Source organism: Desmodus rotundus, chromosome 2 (assembly GCF_022682495.2).
Source record: "Desmodus rotundus isolate HL8 chromosome 2, HLdesRot8A.1, whole genome shotgun sequence".
Classification (NCBI taxonomy): Eukaryota; Metazoa; Chordata; class Mammalia; order Chiroptera; family Phyllostomidae; genus Desmodus; species Desmodus rotundus.
This window is the reverse complement of record NC_071388.1, coordinates 36513726-36530227: the sequence shown is the minus strand read 5'-3', so window position 1 is coordinate 36530227 and position 16502 is coordinate 36513726. Positions and strand designations below refer to the sequence as shown.

General features: G+C 33.5%; 1 protein-coding gene across 9 annotated transcripts in view; it reads right to left on the bottom strand.

The window, feature by feature from the left end:
• Positions 1–211: 211 nt before the first annotated feature.
• Positions 212–16502, bottom strand: part of NAALADL2 (N-acetylated alpha-linked acidic dipeptidase like 2) — a 1136857-nt gene continuing 1120566 nt past the window's right edge. For all 9 annotated transcript variants that reach the window (XM_053918088.1, XM_053918087.1, XM_053918089.1 and 6 more), the window contains one exon: positions 212–3672. In XM_053918088.1, coding sequence (XP_053774063.1) covers positions 3474–3672 — 199 coding nt within the window. In that variant the 3' untranslated portion in view covers positions 212–3473. The remainder of the gene's footprint in view (positions 3673–16502) is intronic.

Here is a 16502-nt window from a genome sequence, read left to right as displayed (position 1 = left end):
TTTCTCTCTTTTGTTAACGGCAAAGCTTCAGGTACCTCTTGTTAGTGGGACTTTTTTTTAAAGATATGTCGCCAAGTAATATAAATTGAAAAATTGTAAACTTCAGAGTCCATAATGGTCATCTGGGAAATCCTGCTGAAGATGAAAATTACTAGTCCTCACATTCCAAAATCCACATTTCAAGAAACACCAATTTAGATTGTTGATTGAATATTTTTTAAAGATTTTATTTATTTATTTATTTTTAGAGAGGGAAGGGAAGGGAGAGAGGGAAACATCAATGTGTGGTTGCAACTTGAGCGTCCCCTACTGGAGACCTGGCCCACAATCCAGGCATGTGCCCTGACTGGGAATTGAATTGGCAACCCTTCAGTTCACAGTCCGGCACTCAATCCACTGAGCCACATCAGCCAGGGCTAGGTTGTTGATTTAATATAGAGCTAAACCACGCTTTCATAAAAGCATTTAACTCAATGCCCTCCTTCATACTTCTGGTGTCATATAGAAACCGTCTCCACTTCGTCCTGAGTACCCAATCCTTTGCCTAGATTCCCTGGGAAAGTTTTGTTTGCCAGGTGTAATCAGAGAATGAGCTAGTCCTTAATTAAAGCAGTGATTCCACCTCACGCAGTGTTTGATAGAATGGCTCGTTTCATAGGATTGCTGGAAAGATTGTTTATAACCCTAGCATCTCAGAGAGAGCTGGATTTACTGCATGACAAAGCAGAGAAGCTTAAATTCCAGTAGTGCTTTTGCTACGAGCTAAATATGTGACTATATCCAACTTTCTTAATTACTTTGGCTACAGTTATTGCACCTGACGGGGTGATGATGCTTTTCCTGGCTGAAGGTAACAACACCTTAGGGCTTAGACATGAATGTTTCTTAGGCTTCCTTTTAACTCCAGGATATATGCTCTTCCACTAAGGGCAGCGTCCCAAACATACCCTTCTTGAACCCAAGTTCCAGTGGTGCACACTTGTCACATTCTCTTGGCATTTATGGTTTATTTTATCTTGACACAATTCTATGTATGAAGGATTGTGAGAATTAACAGGCACCCAGATATCTCAGCAAGAATTAAAACCTACTCCCAATTCACAAAAAACACTTGTTAACTTGCATAGGAATTTATGTACCTGGATCAATGGGAAAAGAATAAAAATTACAGAAATTTGGAGGAACCTGAAGTAATCAGATCACGGCAGTGTTGTTCCTAGTTAAAGAGTTTTGTTGCAGTCAAAAGATACAGAGCAGTATCTGTAAAACTGGTGGACATCTGTTTAAATTATAATTTAGTTTCTTCACATAATCTCTCAAATTGACTGAGGAAAACATGTTATTCCACAGTGAACTTCAGTTCTAATATATCAAATACCATATAATTTAGAAGTGCAGAATACATAATATTTGGATTTTTATCCATGTGATGTGGTTTACCTATGTACATAATCATAAACAAAAATGTACAAATGGAAATATTTTGTGCTTTCAATGCTCTTACAGCCTAAAGGTGTGAATTTGCTTAGGATTTTGTTGTAAAATGATCAACTAACAAACTGATAATTATTTGTCTTTAAATTCAACTCCAGATGAAGAACTGCAATGCACACATTGAAGCTCGACTGAATATTGAAGATCCTTTGGGATACACAGCATTCCTTACTTGGCCCCACCCACGTCCCTCTACCTGTTCTCACCCCTTTTCTGCTGTTGATTTCTGAAGAGCAAGACAGGGCGGGGCGGATGTCTAGGTATGCAGCTGTCTGCCCTTGTAGCCCTTTCCTGTAGAAACTCCTCAAAATAGCAAATATTTTCAAACAAACAAGTATATTGGTTTTAAAAAAAGGTAGTTTCATTTCTCATGTAAAAATATATGCACACAGACAATCAAATGAATGGATTTCTGCTTGAATTATCTAGCTAATTGCCTCCATTCTCTTCTTTGCCTTGAGCATAAAAACATTACTTAGGGTAGGAACAGCTGAGCCTTATAAATCAATTAATCAATATTGATTAATTCTTCCCCTCAACTTAGGTTTCCTTTAAACTAAGATTAGGTTTATGCTCATCCGTAAAAAGCAAAGACTTAGACACACAGGCACCGTCTGTAATGTGGCTCAGCCATCCATGTACAATGGGGAACTGTGTTTGTTGAGTAGAGAAAAAAATCACATGAAATATTCTGAAGATATGTTTCCTCAGGGGATTTGCTTTATCCAATATCAGAAGAAAAAAATTTCAAATCATTTCCTAAGGGCAAGCTAAAAGTTTAAACTGTCACCTCACAGAAGTCTAGGGTTTCAGGGAATAATGGATGTCAGGGCCAGTCAATGCCAATGCCAATATGAAAAGTTTCATTTTTCACATGAGAAAAGAATTGGAGTGTGGGAAAGGCTGATTCTTATAGTAACGCTGTTTTTATTCTGCATAAAATTAGGACATGAATATTATCTCTATTTTCATCTTCATCAGAACTACTGGTAAAGAAGAAAAACATATCAAAAGTTTCCTCATAGAATTAAGGAACTTTTTTTCATTGATCAAAACAACTTTTTCTTTCATAGTAAGTCCTTTTTGTCAGTGGCAAAAATAGCAATTTAATGCTTTTTAAGATATTTGGGGTTTTCAAAGAATGTGAGATGCTTTCATTTTAGAGTAGTCGGTTTCAGCGCTTCCAACAGAAACAACACACAGAGAAATAAGGAAAATTTTATCCCTCATAAGGCATATATCACTTCTGAATTTTTTACAAAATCAACTGAGGCAAATTAGAGATTTCAAAGCTTGTCACCTTTTAAGTTGTCAGGGAAAAATTTGCATTTAAATTGCTCTGTGCAGCTACCTGAAGATCTTTCCCTGGAATGTTTATGGCTCTTTTTTCATTAATACTTTAAAAAATACAATTTCATAACCAGTGTATTACTACATCTAGTTGTGTTACGAACAGGCACTTCATTTCATAAAATAAAAACATTCAAAGTGGTTTTGGTCAACCAATCACCCAGTCAAAATACTTGAGTTCTTCATATTGAATACTTAATAATAAAGTTAATCTGAAACCATATCAACTCTCCTTTTCTATTACAGAAAGTAGGTCATTAAAAATAAGAAACAACTTCTGTTCCTATGGCTTTATCCATAGAAGCGAAGACTGTCCAAAACTTCTTGGAACATTTCCCCCAAATATTTCATATATATAAAAATACAGTAGATTTCTTTTTAATACATAAATCTTAAGTATTATTTCAATAACTGATTTTACATATTCAGAAATGCAGATATAAGAAAAATATTAAATGTGCAAAATGCTCTTTTTGTATGTCCATTAAAATACAATGTAATAATATCTTCAGATTTGTACACAAAGTCATTGGGGGGGGTGGGGAAACTTCAATGGCAGAAAATCTGATCAAATTAGAGCTTTTGTTTGAAAAATTGTAAGCAACCTTTTAAAAGTTCTGAGATTTTTCTCAGTTATTTCCATCCAAGACACTGTCGAACACATTAAGTCCTGCTTTGAAGTGAACCTGAGCTGAATTAATGCTGTGCAACACCTTTGACAGGGCTTCTTGAAAGGTCTCATTCGATGCAAATGACTTGTAGTGCTCCCAAGCTTCCTGGAGTATTGAAAACTGACTTGTCTTGTCATCAAGGTGATACAGGATGTTTCTAAGAAAAAATATGAAATATGTAAGTGATTTATGCACAATGCTATCTTCACGTCAAACATTGTAATAAATATTTCCAAGAAATGGTGACATTTGCAATAGATAAAGAAGTAATAAAATATAGTATAGTATCTTTTTTCCACCTCTAATGAATTAATGGAGACAGACATTGATCATCAAAATTTCCCACAGTGATGAGAGAATCAGACATTGTGTGTTTCCTGATGGAAGGACACCATACTGTTTATAAAATAAAATAAGATAGTTTTGCTAAAAATGTGAATCTGATGAAGCTTCTAAATCTAATTGCTAATAAATACAAGGGACACAGAAATATCTTAAATGGTACCATGGTATATTATCAGCAAAATACATACTGTGGGAAATATAGGACAAATGATGTAGTTTATTAAATGAATAAATTATAATAAAAATATGCGAAGGAGGGACCTCCAGACCAGAGTTTCTTGACTTTGTGCTGTGCACATTTGAGGCTGGATAATTCTTTCTTCTGGCAGCTGTCCTGCACACTAAAGAATGTTTAGCAGTATCCTTGGGCTCCACCCACTACATGCCAGTAATTGTCTCAGTCAGTGTGGGCTGCTCTAACAGAACAGCATAGACTTCTCACAGTTCTGATGCTAGACGTCTGAGCTCAGAGTGGCAGCATAGTCCAGATCACCAGGAGTCTGGGCGGGAGGCCTCTTCCTGGTTGTGGTCTCATGTGGCCTTCCTCGGTGCACGCACACAGACAGAGATCCCTGTGTCTTCTCTTTTTAGAAGGGCTTTAGTCCCAGCACATGAGACTAAAAGTCTCCCACACATGACCTCACCTAACCTAATTACCACCCAAAGGCCCGGCCTTCAAACACCATCACATTGGGTTAGAATCTTAACTTGCTTTCTTTCTCTCTCTCCCTATATATACATATGGAGATATCTCTCTATATATATTATATATATATATATATCCCAAATATTATATAATTTTGAAAAGCATATAAAATATTTTCAAACAGACAAAAATTTAGTCCACAGCAACTGTAAAAACTGCAAATGTCTCCAGGTTGGTAAAATTATCTTTTATGGGGCAAAATTGACCCCTGATTGAGAACTTCTGCTTTAGACTTAAAGAAACATCAACCAGTCACAAAGTGTAGGCTTCACTAGGCCTTAATTCAAGCAAATTAAAAAATGAGTAGTAATGCAAAATTGAATACTGGAGATTTGCTAATACTAAGGAATTGTTTGAATTTTAGGTGTGATAATGGTATCAGTATGTTTATTAAAAGGGTCCTTGTCTTTTAGAAATACACATAGTAATATTTATAAATGAAAGGTGATCATGTCTGGGGCTTCCTCCAAAATATTTGAGAGGAAATGCAAGATGGAACTGTGGATAGTATAGGTGGAACAAGATTGGCCATTAGTTAATAACTGTTAAAATGGGATAATAAAATTCATTATACTATTCTATCTTGTTTGTATATATTTGATATGTAAAATACCATCTTCTCATAAGTGTGGATTATATACTTGAAACATATTTAATTAACCAATGGAACCCCAATAAACTCAATTATATATATATATATATGAATCATATAATAACAAAATGGCTTAAAGTTTAAGGTATTTTGAGAATAAATGTTTAAAATATATTTTAATGATTCAAATCTTTTCAAAAGGAATCTTTTAAAAAGTATTCCTTTGTAGACAACATATACTGACTTACCAATAAAAATAAATTAGTATAATAACTATTTAATAAGCTTTTGTAATATTTATAATTTTGAATCACTCCCTCCCCTTTATCTATCTTATGTTTAATAGTAAATCACCTCTTGAAAAAATATTTCCAGAATTTACAAGTGTAACAGATATTTTCAGAACCTCCACCGAATACTTGCATTCCTTCCAGGCACGTTGCTCAGCCTACTGACAATCAGACACACATGGTCCTTGTTACCCAGACCTGCCTCTTAGTGAGTTGTGCGCTGGTGCAGTCGATAAATTATGGGGAGAATGTTTAATGATTTTCAGGCTGGTAGAGTGACTTTTCGATATTTTCAAAATCCACTGGCACGAAATACATTTCTACCTAACATTCTGTGGTTATTAAATGTTAACTATTATTAACATTATATTTAAAGATAAGATGATATTAATAAAACATGCTCACAAAGGTTACAGGATTAATCCGTCAATGCCAATTCATTTAAGCTTGAGCACAGGCTCTAATATGTATATAAAATATCTAGGAGAGTGAGATAATGTGTAACAATTCAAATACATCCTAAAAAGAATGGTTAGGTCGAAAGCACAAAAAGTATGATTACTGTTTATTTTTGTTATTAACTGGAAAGCAGTACATATATTTCCTAAAGACCAATGCAATGGAGCCTGTTGTGTGCCAACATTTACTTTTTCTAACTAGGAAGAAGCACAGTAACATATTTTTGAAATGACTGTAAACAAACCATGTGAATAGAAATGGATCCTTTTTTGGTTTGTGAAACTCTACAAGGAGCTAAACACATTTTCCATATGCTGCATGGTTCAAGCAGTAGGCTGTGGCAAGCTATTATGTAAGATAAACACTCATATCCATTTCTACCCAAATTGGATACAAATCAGCATGAAATTGAAAGTACTGAGATTTTAGTTGAAAAATAGCAACAAGGATTTTTCTTGATAATATAAGAGAAAACTTTCATTTTGTGTAGCTGCTGATGTAACTTAGGTTAGCGGATCTTTATTATAATAGAAGCTTTTCACCTTGATAGATTGCTCTACCTTAAAACAAATTGAGGATAACAAAGATTCCTTCTTTAAATTTTTATGAGAAGTATAATTTATCCTAGTGATTTTCAGAAGTAGCTCACCTTTTTCTATTTCTCTTCATGTACTAAAAACCAGTTAGCTCACTGTTTGTACAAAATAAATTTCTGCATTTGGAGCCCTTTTCCAAAAAATTATGTTCACATTACTTTAATTTTAATATTTGAATGGATAAGAAGAACAAAATTCAGCCATGTTTTTATATTTCTTGATTCTGAGAACTTTCTTATACATTCAGTCAAAAACCCTCAGTACTACAGAATCATTCCAGAGAAGCAAACCTACTATTGTATCATTTTTTGATATGCAAATACTTCCTTTGCTTTGAAAATATTTTAATTAGATCAGTGCCTCCAATGGAAGTTTCTAAGCCAAAACTCTTTGTATTCCCATGTAATGTGACCAAAATTGAACCTCAGTTAAATGGAGGTAAAATTTCAACAGTATATACGGCTTCAGAGGACCAAACATGTCTCTGTTTCTTAATTATTCTTCAGAGTAGGGCAGACTGGGAATGAACCACGAGGTACTGAAAAGGCACATGTCTGGCAGGAAAACAAAAGGGGAAATAAAGAGAAACAATACACTTGAAGAGTTTCCATGTCAAGTGTCTGTTCTTTACGCCCCCAGGAATTATATTCCTTAGTGAACCCACTCCTGGTCTTACACCCACCTTGCAGAAAAAATGGGCTGTGTTATTAATTCAATAAATCACCATCCTATTTGCATACACATAGCATGTATCTCAGTATAGCATGTAGAAACATCAGACCTAATTAAAATATTATTTAATTGAACTCATTTTAGTAGTTATCCTGTTTAAAATAACATTAATTCCACCCTCATGCCTATCTTCCCTCATCTGTAACAATCTGTATCTTATAAATGTAATTCATACAGTCATCCTGACCCACACAGAACACAAAGAACCTACTAATAGAAAAGGGTAATACATTATTGATGACACTAATGAAATCACAACATACATCACTCATTTTAATGGGTCTGTTTCAATGACACATCACAGTGACCAGGAAAAGGAGCCGCACCAAATTCAGAAGCCTAATTAATAATCCCGTCATCATCAGCGAAGGAGTCAAAGCATCTTTACTCAACTGAAAAACCTTTTCCACTAAGCGCAAGCAAAGAAATACTGAAGAAAATGCATTTTGAAACAAAGGTATCAAAAGTCTTCATGAGTCATTTCCTTGTGTGCGAATTAACAAATTACTGATGGAAATGATGGACTCTTTTTCAAGTGTTCCTTCTCATATTCACAAATGGGCACAGGATGCCGCCCATTCTAAACTTGAATTAGCATTCATTATACCCCATGTTAAGAAACTCCTAAATGAAATCACACTAAATAACAAATCATGTCTTTCAAAACTAACTGGATACACATGCTGATTGCAGAGAGAAAAGGACAACTCAATTTCTTATCATTGCTTGTAACTCTTTTTAGGGGTTATACTAACTGTACTCCATAGTTAATAGTGGATTACTATTTATATCAACATTAGAAAAGACTATTTGATACAATGTCTGTGAGAATTCACAAAATACATGACTGTACTATGTATAGTACAAATTTTGAATTTGATCAATGCTAGCAAATGCAAAATGAGAATTAAGACCATTGTTGATATTGTCAAACCGTAAACTCACTCTTGAGACAACCAAGGCAGAAAGGATGTGTGATAGATTATTTGAAAAAATGGCTATAATTATTCTCTTCCCTGTATGCAGTCCGTTTCAAAATGTGACTTTGTATCTCTTTTTGTCAAGAGGTGGGGTGTGTTTCCCTACCTCTTGAATCTGGTTTGACCAATGTAATGTGGCATATGTGGTGAGTCTATGTCTCAAAAGGTCTCATATGTTCCCTCTCTTTCTCTGGGACCATGCCAAGGCACCAGGGAACAATCCCGTGTCAGCCTGCTGGAAAAAGAGAACACAAGGAGCAGAGAGGAGAGGAGGTGCTCAGCTGAGGCCTTCCTGATTTAGCAGGAAACATGGGTTACAGGCAGAAAAACAGCCAAGAGATATCTAGCCTGGAAGAGACCAGAAGGATCACCCTGCAGAGTCTGTCCTAGATGGCCATATTCAAGAACTGTGGAAATTCCACACTGTTTTCCACAGCGGCTGCACCAGTCTGCATTCCCACCAACAGTGTACTAGGGTTCTCTTTTCTCTACAACCTCGCCAGCACTTGTTTGTTGATTTGTTTATGATGGCCATTCTGACTGGTATGAAGTGGTATCTTATTGTGGTTTTAATTTGCATCTCTCTGATGGCTAGTGATGCTGAGCATCCTTTCATATGTCTCTGGGCCCTCTGTGTGTCCTCCTTGGAAAAGCGTCTGTTCAGGTCCTTTGCCCATTTTTTAATTGGATTGTTTGTCTTCTTGGTGTGGCATCATGTGAGTTCTTTATATATTTTGGAGATCAGAGCCTTGTCCGAGGTACCATTGGCAAATATATTTTCCCATACAGTTGGTTCCCTTTTCATTTTGCTGGTGTTTCATTTAGTTGTGCAGAATGTATCAGTAAAAATACTGCTGTGTGGAATATCTTTCAAAAGAACCTATGCACCCCAATGTTCACAGCAGCACAATTTACAATAGTCAAGTGTTGGAAACAACCTAAATGCTCATCAGTAAATGAGTGGATCAAAAAACTATGGTATATTTACGCAATGGAATACTATACAGCAGAAAGAGAGAAGGAGCTCCCACCCTTTGCAGCAGCATGGATGGAACTGGAGAGCATTATGCTAAGTGAAATAAGCCAGGTGGTGAGGGACAAATACCATATGATCTCACCTGTAAGTGGAACATAATCAACAAAACAAAAAAGCAAGCAAAATAAAACCAAAGACAGTGAAATAAAGAACAAACTGATAGTAACCAGAGGGGAGGGAGGAGGGAGATAAAAGGGGGAAGAAGGGGAAGGGTCAAGTCAAGGAACATGTGTAAAGGATCCATGGATCAACCGAAGGTGGGTAGGATTGGTGGGGGGGAAATGCAGACAACTGTACTTGAACAACAATAAAAAAACAAACAAAAAAAGAATTGTGGACAAAATATATAGTTGTTTTAAGCCACTAAATTTTGGAATGATTTTCAATGAAACAATAGATAATTGATATAATTTGGCAGTGTTTTCTTCCCTGTGGAAAAGGAAGGATTTCTGTTGCTATAGGCATCATTTCTGTATTCTGTCTCAAAATCATTGTTAGAGCACAATGTATGACGTGGATTTAACAGTTTTTTAAATGACTGGCTTGTTTCAGAAAATACTATAGGAAAATTGTGCCAAACAGTGCACTTGAGGTGTGCATTACAAAGCTAGGATATCTGTTTTGATTCTTAGAAGTTTTAAAATCTGTTTGTAGTGCCAGTTGGGATTTTTCCACCAAACAAAAAAACAAGTTAACCATTACAGCATGATACTTTTTAAAAATATAGATCAATTGTTGAGTTACAGCCCAGGAAAAGAATAAAAATTATTCTGTCAGTTTCTATTACGATTACATATAAAATAGAGCAGAGAACAGTAGAGAAAGTAAACAACTGTATTCTATAGTCAATGTCTCCAGAGTTCTAGTCCATCTAACCACATTGTTTCTCAAGAGAAGTTTTTGAGGAAAATAATAGCTCTTCAGATATTCAAACCATACTCCTTCTGAATGGCACAGTGCTTGATGATTTATCAACAAAACACAATTCTATTTCTGCACTCAAAACTTTCCATTAAAGCAAAAGATGACACAGAAATAAAAAACTAACACAATCTTTAGCACCATCCAGAATTTGGAGAAGATGGTGATACAGTTGTCTACATCTTATTCACACTTATGTAATTGTTTTCTTGTTTTTATTTCCATATCATCATTACTGTTTTCTTATCTCGAACTACATGTATGACCTAAATCTCAATATCTAGATAACTTTTTCTTTTTTTTAAAGATTTTCTTTATTTATTTTTAAAGACAGGAATGGAGGGAGAAACAGGGAGAGAAACATCAATGTGTGGTTTCCTCTCATGTTCCCCCACACTGGGCACCTGACCCACAACCCCGGCGTGTGCCCTGACTGGGAATTGAACCAGTGACCCTTTAGTTCACAGGCTGGCACTCAGTCCACTGAGCCACACCAGCCAGGGCTCTAGATAACTTTTTCTTCTTAACTTATTTGGAACTCATTTTCCTTAGTATTTCAGATTCTACTCATCAGCAAGTAAGATCAGTTACCCTCCAAGGAAAACTTCATTTGAATACTCTATGGGCACTTGGCAAGTAACATAATATCCTTTAATCTATATTTGCATTTGCCCTTTCTTCATTGTTCTTTTTTTATCTTCATTACCTTTAGTAAAGAGCAGTGCTGAGGTCACAAAACCAAACAAAATGTAAATCAGCTTTTATTTTTATTTATTTTCTGATTCTACTAATGAAAAGTATGTGAGCTATTTGTTTTAAAAAGTTCACTCTAAAGGCAAAACTTTGTACTTTAAGCTGTGTCTATTTAAACAAAGTGAATAATTGAGCCAATATTGATTTGTTTTTTACTTTATTATACTCAACAGCCCTTATTAATCATCTAATATTAAGTCACTGTGTTAGGTGCTCAGGGATAGAAAGTAAAAGCTTATAGTCCATGTTGAAAACCAAGCACATAATGAATACATTACAATATTGTTTTAATGTATTATCTATATAATAATTAATAATATTACATAGTATGCAACTATGTAATATTATATTTTATAAAACTTTTCACTTTACTCTATGTATGTATTAGATTTTGTATATATTATTCTATATGTATAGAAAACACTGCTTTGTAATAAATGTTTTTGTGTATCTTTCTCTATATTATATACTCTTTGTGGGATATAGTGCAGACTCTATAAATATTCTACCCAGTGTTCATGGGTAGATCTTGATGGAATATATTTAACTTGGTTCATCAGATTACAACTGCCATCAATATTGGTTCAAATAACACAGTACTAATGAAGTTGATATAGGTTATTTTTTTAACCAAATGAATTATTTCAGTAATGGCATATGACCAAATCTTGGAAATGAAGTTTGAAGAGAGGCAGACATTCAGCAGGATTCTAAAAACAGTAGTTTCTTGTTTCTCTGAGAGAGCCAAAAGATAACCTTTTTTCTCCTTTTGAATAGTATGGGTAATGGGTATAAAATATGTAAATTCTGTATCTATGTTTTTCAACAGGAGCAAATTCAACCTTCATGTGATGTCATGAAAGACAGAGCAGAGACGCAGAAGGAAACTCGTTGCTTAGGCACATGGTAGAGATCTGAGTGGAACAGTAAAATCTGCTCTTCCTGACTTTCAGTTATGTGAGTTGAACTATTTTACTTTTTAAGCCAATTTTAGTAGGTTTTTATGTTATTTTTATCAAATGTATCTAGGTATATAATATTCATTGATTAAATATTGAATTTTCAACAACTGTTCAATAGTGAGTATTCACAATATATATATATTTTTTTCCTTAATAACTATAGGTATGTTTTGACCAGAAGAATTTAGATAATACAAATAGTTGACATTTAAAAATGACGGCCTTGATGTAAAACCTGCATAATTTCTCTTGAATAGCAAATGTATTATTCAAGATGATCTGAAAACTTCAAAACCAACAGAATACTATAATGTTTGTTTAATTTTAGCTAGGAAAAAAAATCAGTACAAAGCAGAGTGGTTGACCTATTGAAAGTATGAACATTGATCTTAAAGGTTAAAGGTATTTAACAAAGTAATGTTTAAATGGTAAAACTCTCAAAAACTAGAAAAAATACCTTTCACATTTTATAGAATTGTGACACATGTTAACTTACTAAATATTTACTTTGAAAATGTGACAAAAATACTGTTTTAAGGGAACTCTCATGCTGTTCTCTTAGTTGAGTAAATATTCCCACAACTCATTGGAGTACTGCTCTCTGTGACTAGCTTTGCTAGCATAAGGAAATAAAATGTTGTGGCTTATGCCTATGAACAAATGGAGCCATAAATAATTTACTATGCAAATTTAAAAAATTGAAATCATCTGATTTTGAACTCATTAATTTTTTCAAAATGGAAGTACTGGATATGCAAATTCCTATTGATTGTGTTGAAGTTGATTATAAACAAAATGCAAAATAAGCATTTGACTAAACTCAATATCCATTCATGATAAAAACTCTTAATAACTTCGGTATAGAGGGAATGTACCTCAACATGGCAACATATGAAAAGCCCACAGCTCACATTACATTTAGTGATAAAAACCGAAAACTTTGTCTTTAAGGTAATGAGCAAGACAAGGTGTTGACTCTTGCTATTTTTATTCAACATTATATTGGGGGTCCTAACTAGACAATTGGGTAGGAAAATCAAATAAAAGTCACCCAAACTGGAAAGAAAGAAATAAAACTGTCACTATTTGCAGATGATATAACATAATACAAAACATTAAAGACTATATCGAAAAATACTAGAACTAATAAATTCAGTAAAGTTTATAAGGTACAAAAGCAATACATAAGAATTTGTTGTACTTCTTTACACTAATAATGAAATATCAGAAAGATCACGTATATAAACAATCTCATTTGCTGTTGCATCAAAAAGAATAAAATACATAGGAATAAATTTAACTAAGGAGGTTAAAAACTATAAAGCATTAAAAAAGCCAATGGAAGAAGACACAAATAAATAAAAAGATATTCCATGCTCATAAATTAGAATTAACATTGTTAAAGTGTCCATAATACCATAGCAATATACAGATTCAATATGATCTTTATTAAAATTCCAATGGCATTTTGTTACAGAAGTAAAAGCAAAAATCTTAAAACTTGTGTGGAACTACAAGGACCGACCCCAAGTAGGCAAAGCAATTTGGGGAAAGAATAACAAAGCTGGAGGCATCGCATTCCCTGATTTCAAACTATATTACAAAGCTATAGTAATTAAAATAACACAGTATTGGCCTAAAGACTGAGACATAGGTTGATGAAACAGAATAAAAAGCCCAGAAAATAACCCATGAACAGATGGTCAACTAATTTATGACAAAGGAGCCAAGAATATATAAGGGGGGAGAAAGTCTCTTGAATAAAAGCTGCTGGGAAAGTTGGACAGCCACATGAGAAAGAATACAGTTGAACCACCAACGTCTAGCACACACAATCATAAACTCAAAATGAATTAAAGGCTTGAAGAAAGATCTGAAACCATGAATCTCCTTGCAGAAAATGTGTAAGCTCCTTGACATAAGTCTTGGAAATGGTTTTTTAAAATCTGACACTGAAAGCAAAGCAATAAAAGCAAAAATAAGTGAAACTGCATCAACTAAAAAGCTTATGCACAGCAAAAGGAACAATCAGCAAAATGAAAAGACAACCTACTAAATGACATAAAATAATTTCAAGTCATATATCTGATAAGGGACTAATCCCCAAATATATAAAATATCATAAAATTCAATAGCAAAAAAACAATAATCCTGTAAAAATGAGCAGAAAATCATTTTTCAAAGAAGATATATATATTGCCAACAGGTACATCTAAAGATGTGCAAAAACATTAGTCACCAAAGAAATGCAAATAAAGGTCATGAAATATCGCAGCACACCTGTTAAAGTGACAGTTACCAAAAGACAAGAAATAAGTGTTGGCAAGGATGTGGAGAAAAGGGAGCACTTGTGCATTGTTGGCTGGAATGCAAGTTGGTTCAGCCACAGTGGAAATCAATATGGAGGATCCTCAAACAATTAAAAGTAGAACTAGCATATGATCCAGCAATTCTACATCTCAGTACATATTTATCTGAAGAAAACAAAAACACATTCAAAAAGATATATGCACTCCCATCGCGCCATTATTTATAATTGCCAAGGTATGAAAACAATCTAAGTGCTCATTAATGGGTGAGTAATAAAAAACATTGTGATACATTACTGTTTATTATTTATATTACATATGTTTATGTATTATATATAATAAGTTCATTTATATTATATAAGTTATATTATAATAAGTTCATTATATTATATATGTTTCATCTGTGTGTGTGTATTCATTTCGTGGCTATGAAATATTTAGCCATAAGAAAGAATGAAATCTTGCCCTTTGGAACAACATGGATTGACCTCAAGGGCATTATGCTACATGAAATAAATCTGATAGAAGAAGACAAATGCTGTATAGTCTCTTTTATGTGTAAAATGTAAAACAAGAAAACTGAACAAAAGACAAAAAAAGTACAAGCTCATAAACAAAGAGAACAGATTGGTGGTTACTAGAGGTGAGGGGTAGAGGGTGAAAGAAACAGGTTAATGTGATTTTTGTTGTTGTTGTCGCTGTTTTGTGTTTTAGTTTAAATAAATTGAATATTTTTAAAGTCCGATTGCAAGTGAATAGTGGAAATGTCAATTTTTTGCTTTGGAAATGTCTGGAAGAAGATACATTCATTTGTACTGTCAGCCGTGAGTGATGGAGGCTTGAAGAGGGTCCAGAAGTGCTCAATTCAAAGTAGGCGTGATTTGTTTAACTGAATCAAGTATAACTAGAGAAAAAATAAATGTATTGAAAGTGTTTATGCTCAATGACCTCACTTATCAGTGAAATATAAAAAACAAACTCATACAAACAGAAAACAGGTTGGTGGTTGAATAGAAATAGAAAAAAGGACATAGTCACAACTATACTAATTTTATCATATCTAGAAGATCTAGGAAGAAATTTAAAGTTGATATAAATCAAGGAAATGCAATCACCTTGAGAGTTCATTCCTGAAGTACTGATATTTATTAGAGTATTACAGGGATACAAAAGAATTAGAAAAGTGGTCTCGGTTTCAAAGAGAATTTTGAATTTTGTGCCAAATGAAAGACTGGATAGTGTCAGATCTATTGTTTTCTGTGTATGTGTCTAACATCCTTAACGTAAAATGAAACTCGTAAGTTAAAGAACTATGCCAGTTTTTCTGGCTTACAGAGATCACAGAATGAAAAGTAAACTTCAGATAACTTGGATGTGCCTTCCATCCTTCAGTAATCGATAATTTAGACATGGTGGGGTCCATTTGTCTGATATGTGAAGAAACAAATGTGAAAGACTGATAAGATTTGAAGGGGCATGATAAACTATTACATAATTTTATACTATTGTACTTTCCATAACTAATTACATTAGATCATTCTTCACGTTCATATAATTATGTGAGATGTAAATATTTTTTCCAAAAATATTTTTATAACTTATTAGCAATAATTACTAATACTAATGGCTACAGGCTCAAAATTAAATTATGATAGAGATTTACTTTTTTCTCATTATTATTAAAAACACTCATAAAAATCAAATTAAAACCAAAATGGAAATAATTTATATATATTAAAATATATGTATACATTTGATTTCTGCTAATTTGAGAATAACTGGAAGGTAGCAGGATATAAATTCAAGCAAATGAATATTGAATCTGATTTAGGATTTTATTTTTAACTAAGTTTTCAGATATTTCATCCTTTAAAAACTGGTGTTGACCATAAATTCTAATTACATATTTCAAATTATAAAAAAATAAGAAAAACCATGCTGGGAACTTGTAGTCAGTAATTAGCTTCAACACTAAACTCTCCTGTATCTGTAAAAAATGATGAAGACTTTTGAACTCAAAGGTCAGGAAACACATGAAAAGGTTAAAGCAAAAATTATGATATTAATATTTTAATCCATAAAGTAAATCAAATAACTCTGATACAAATATACTTATCATGGAACAGTTTTTAATGATGTTTAGTCTTAGTCTTGCAAAATTTTGGTGGGATACATAATGTTAAAAAGAATATGTTGAACCTCTCTGCCAACCTCCTTATATCTAGGCAAACTTTGCTTTTAATTTCCAATGGAACTTGAAAATTATTATTCATTTTCCTAATGGAGATGAGGTACAGTGATAATGA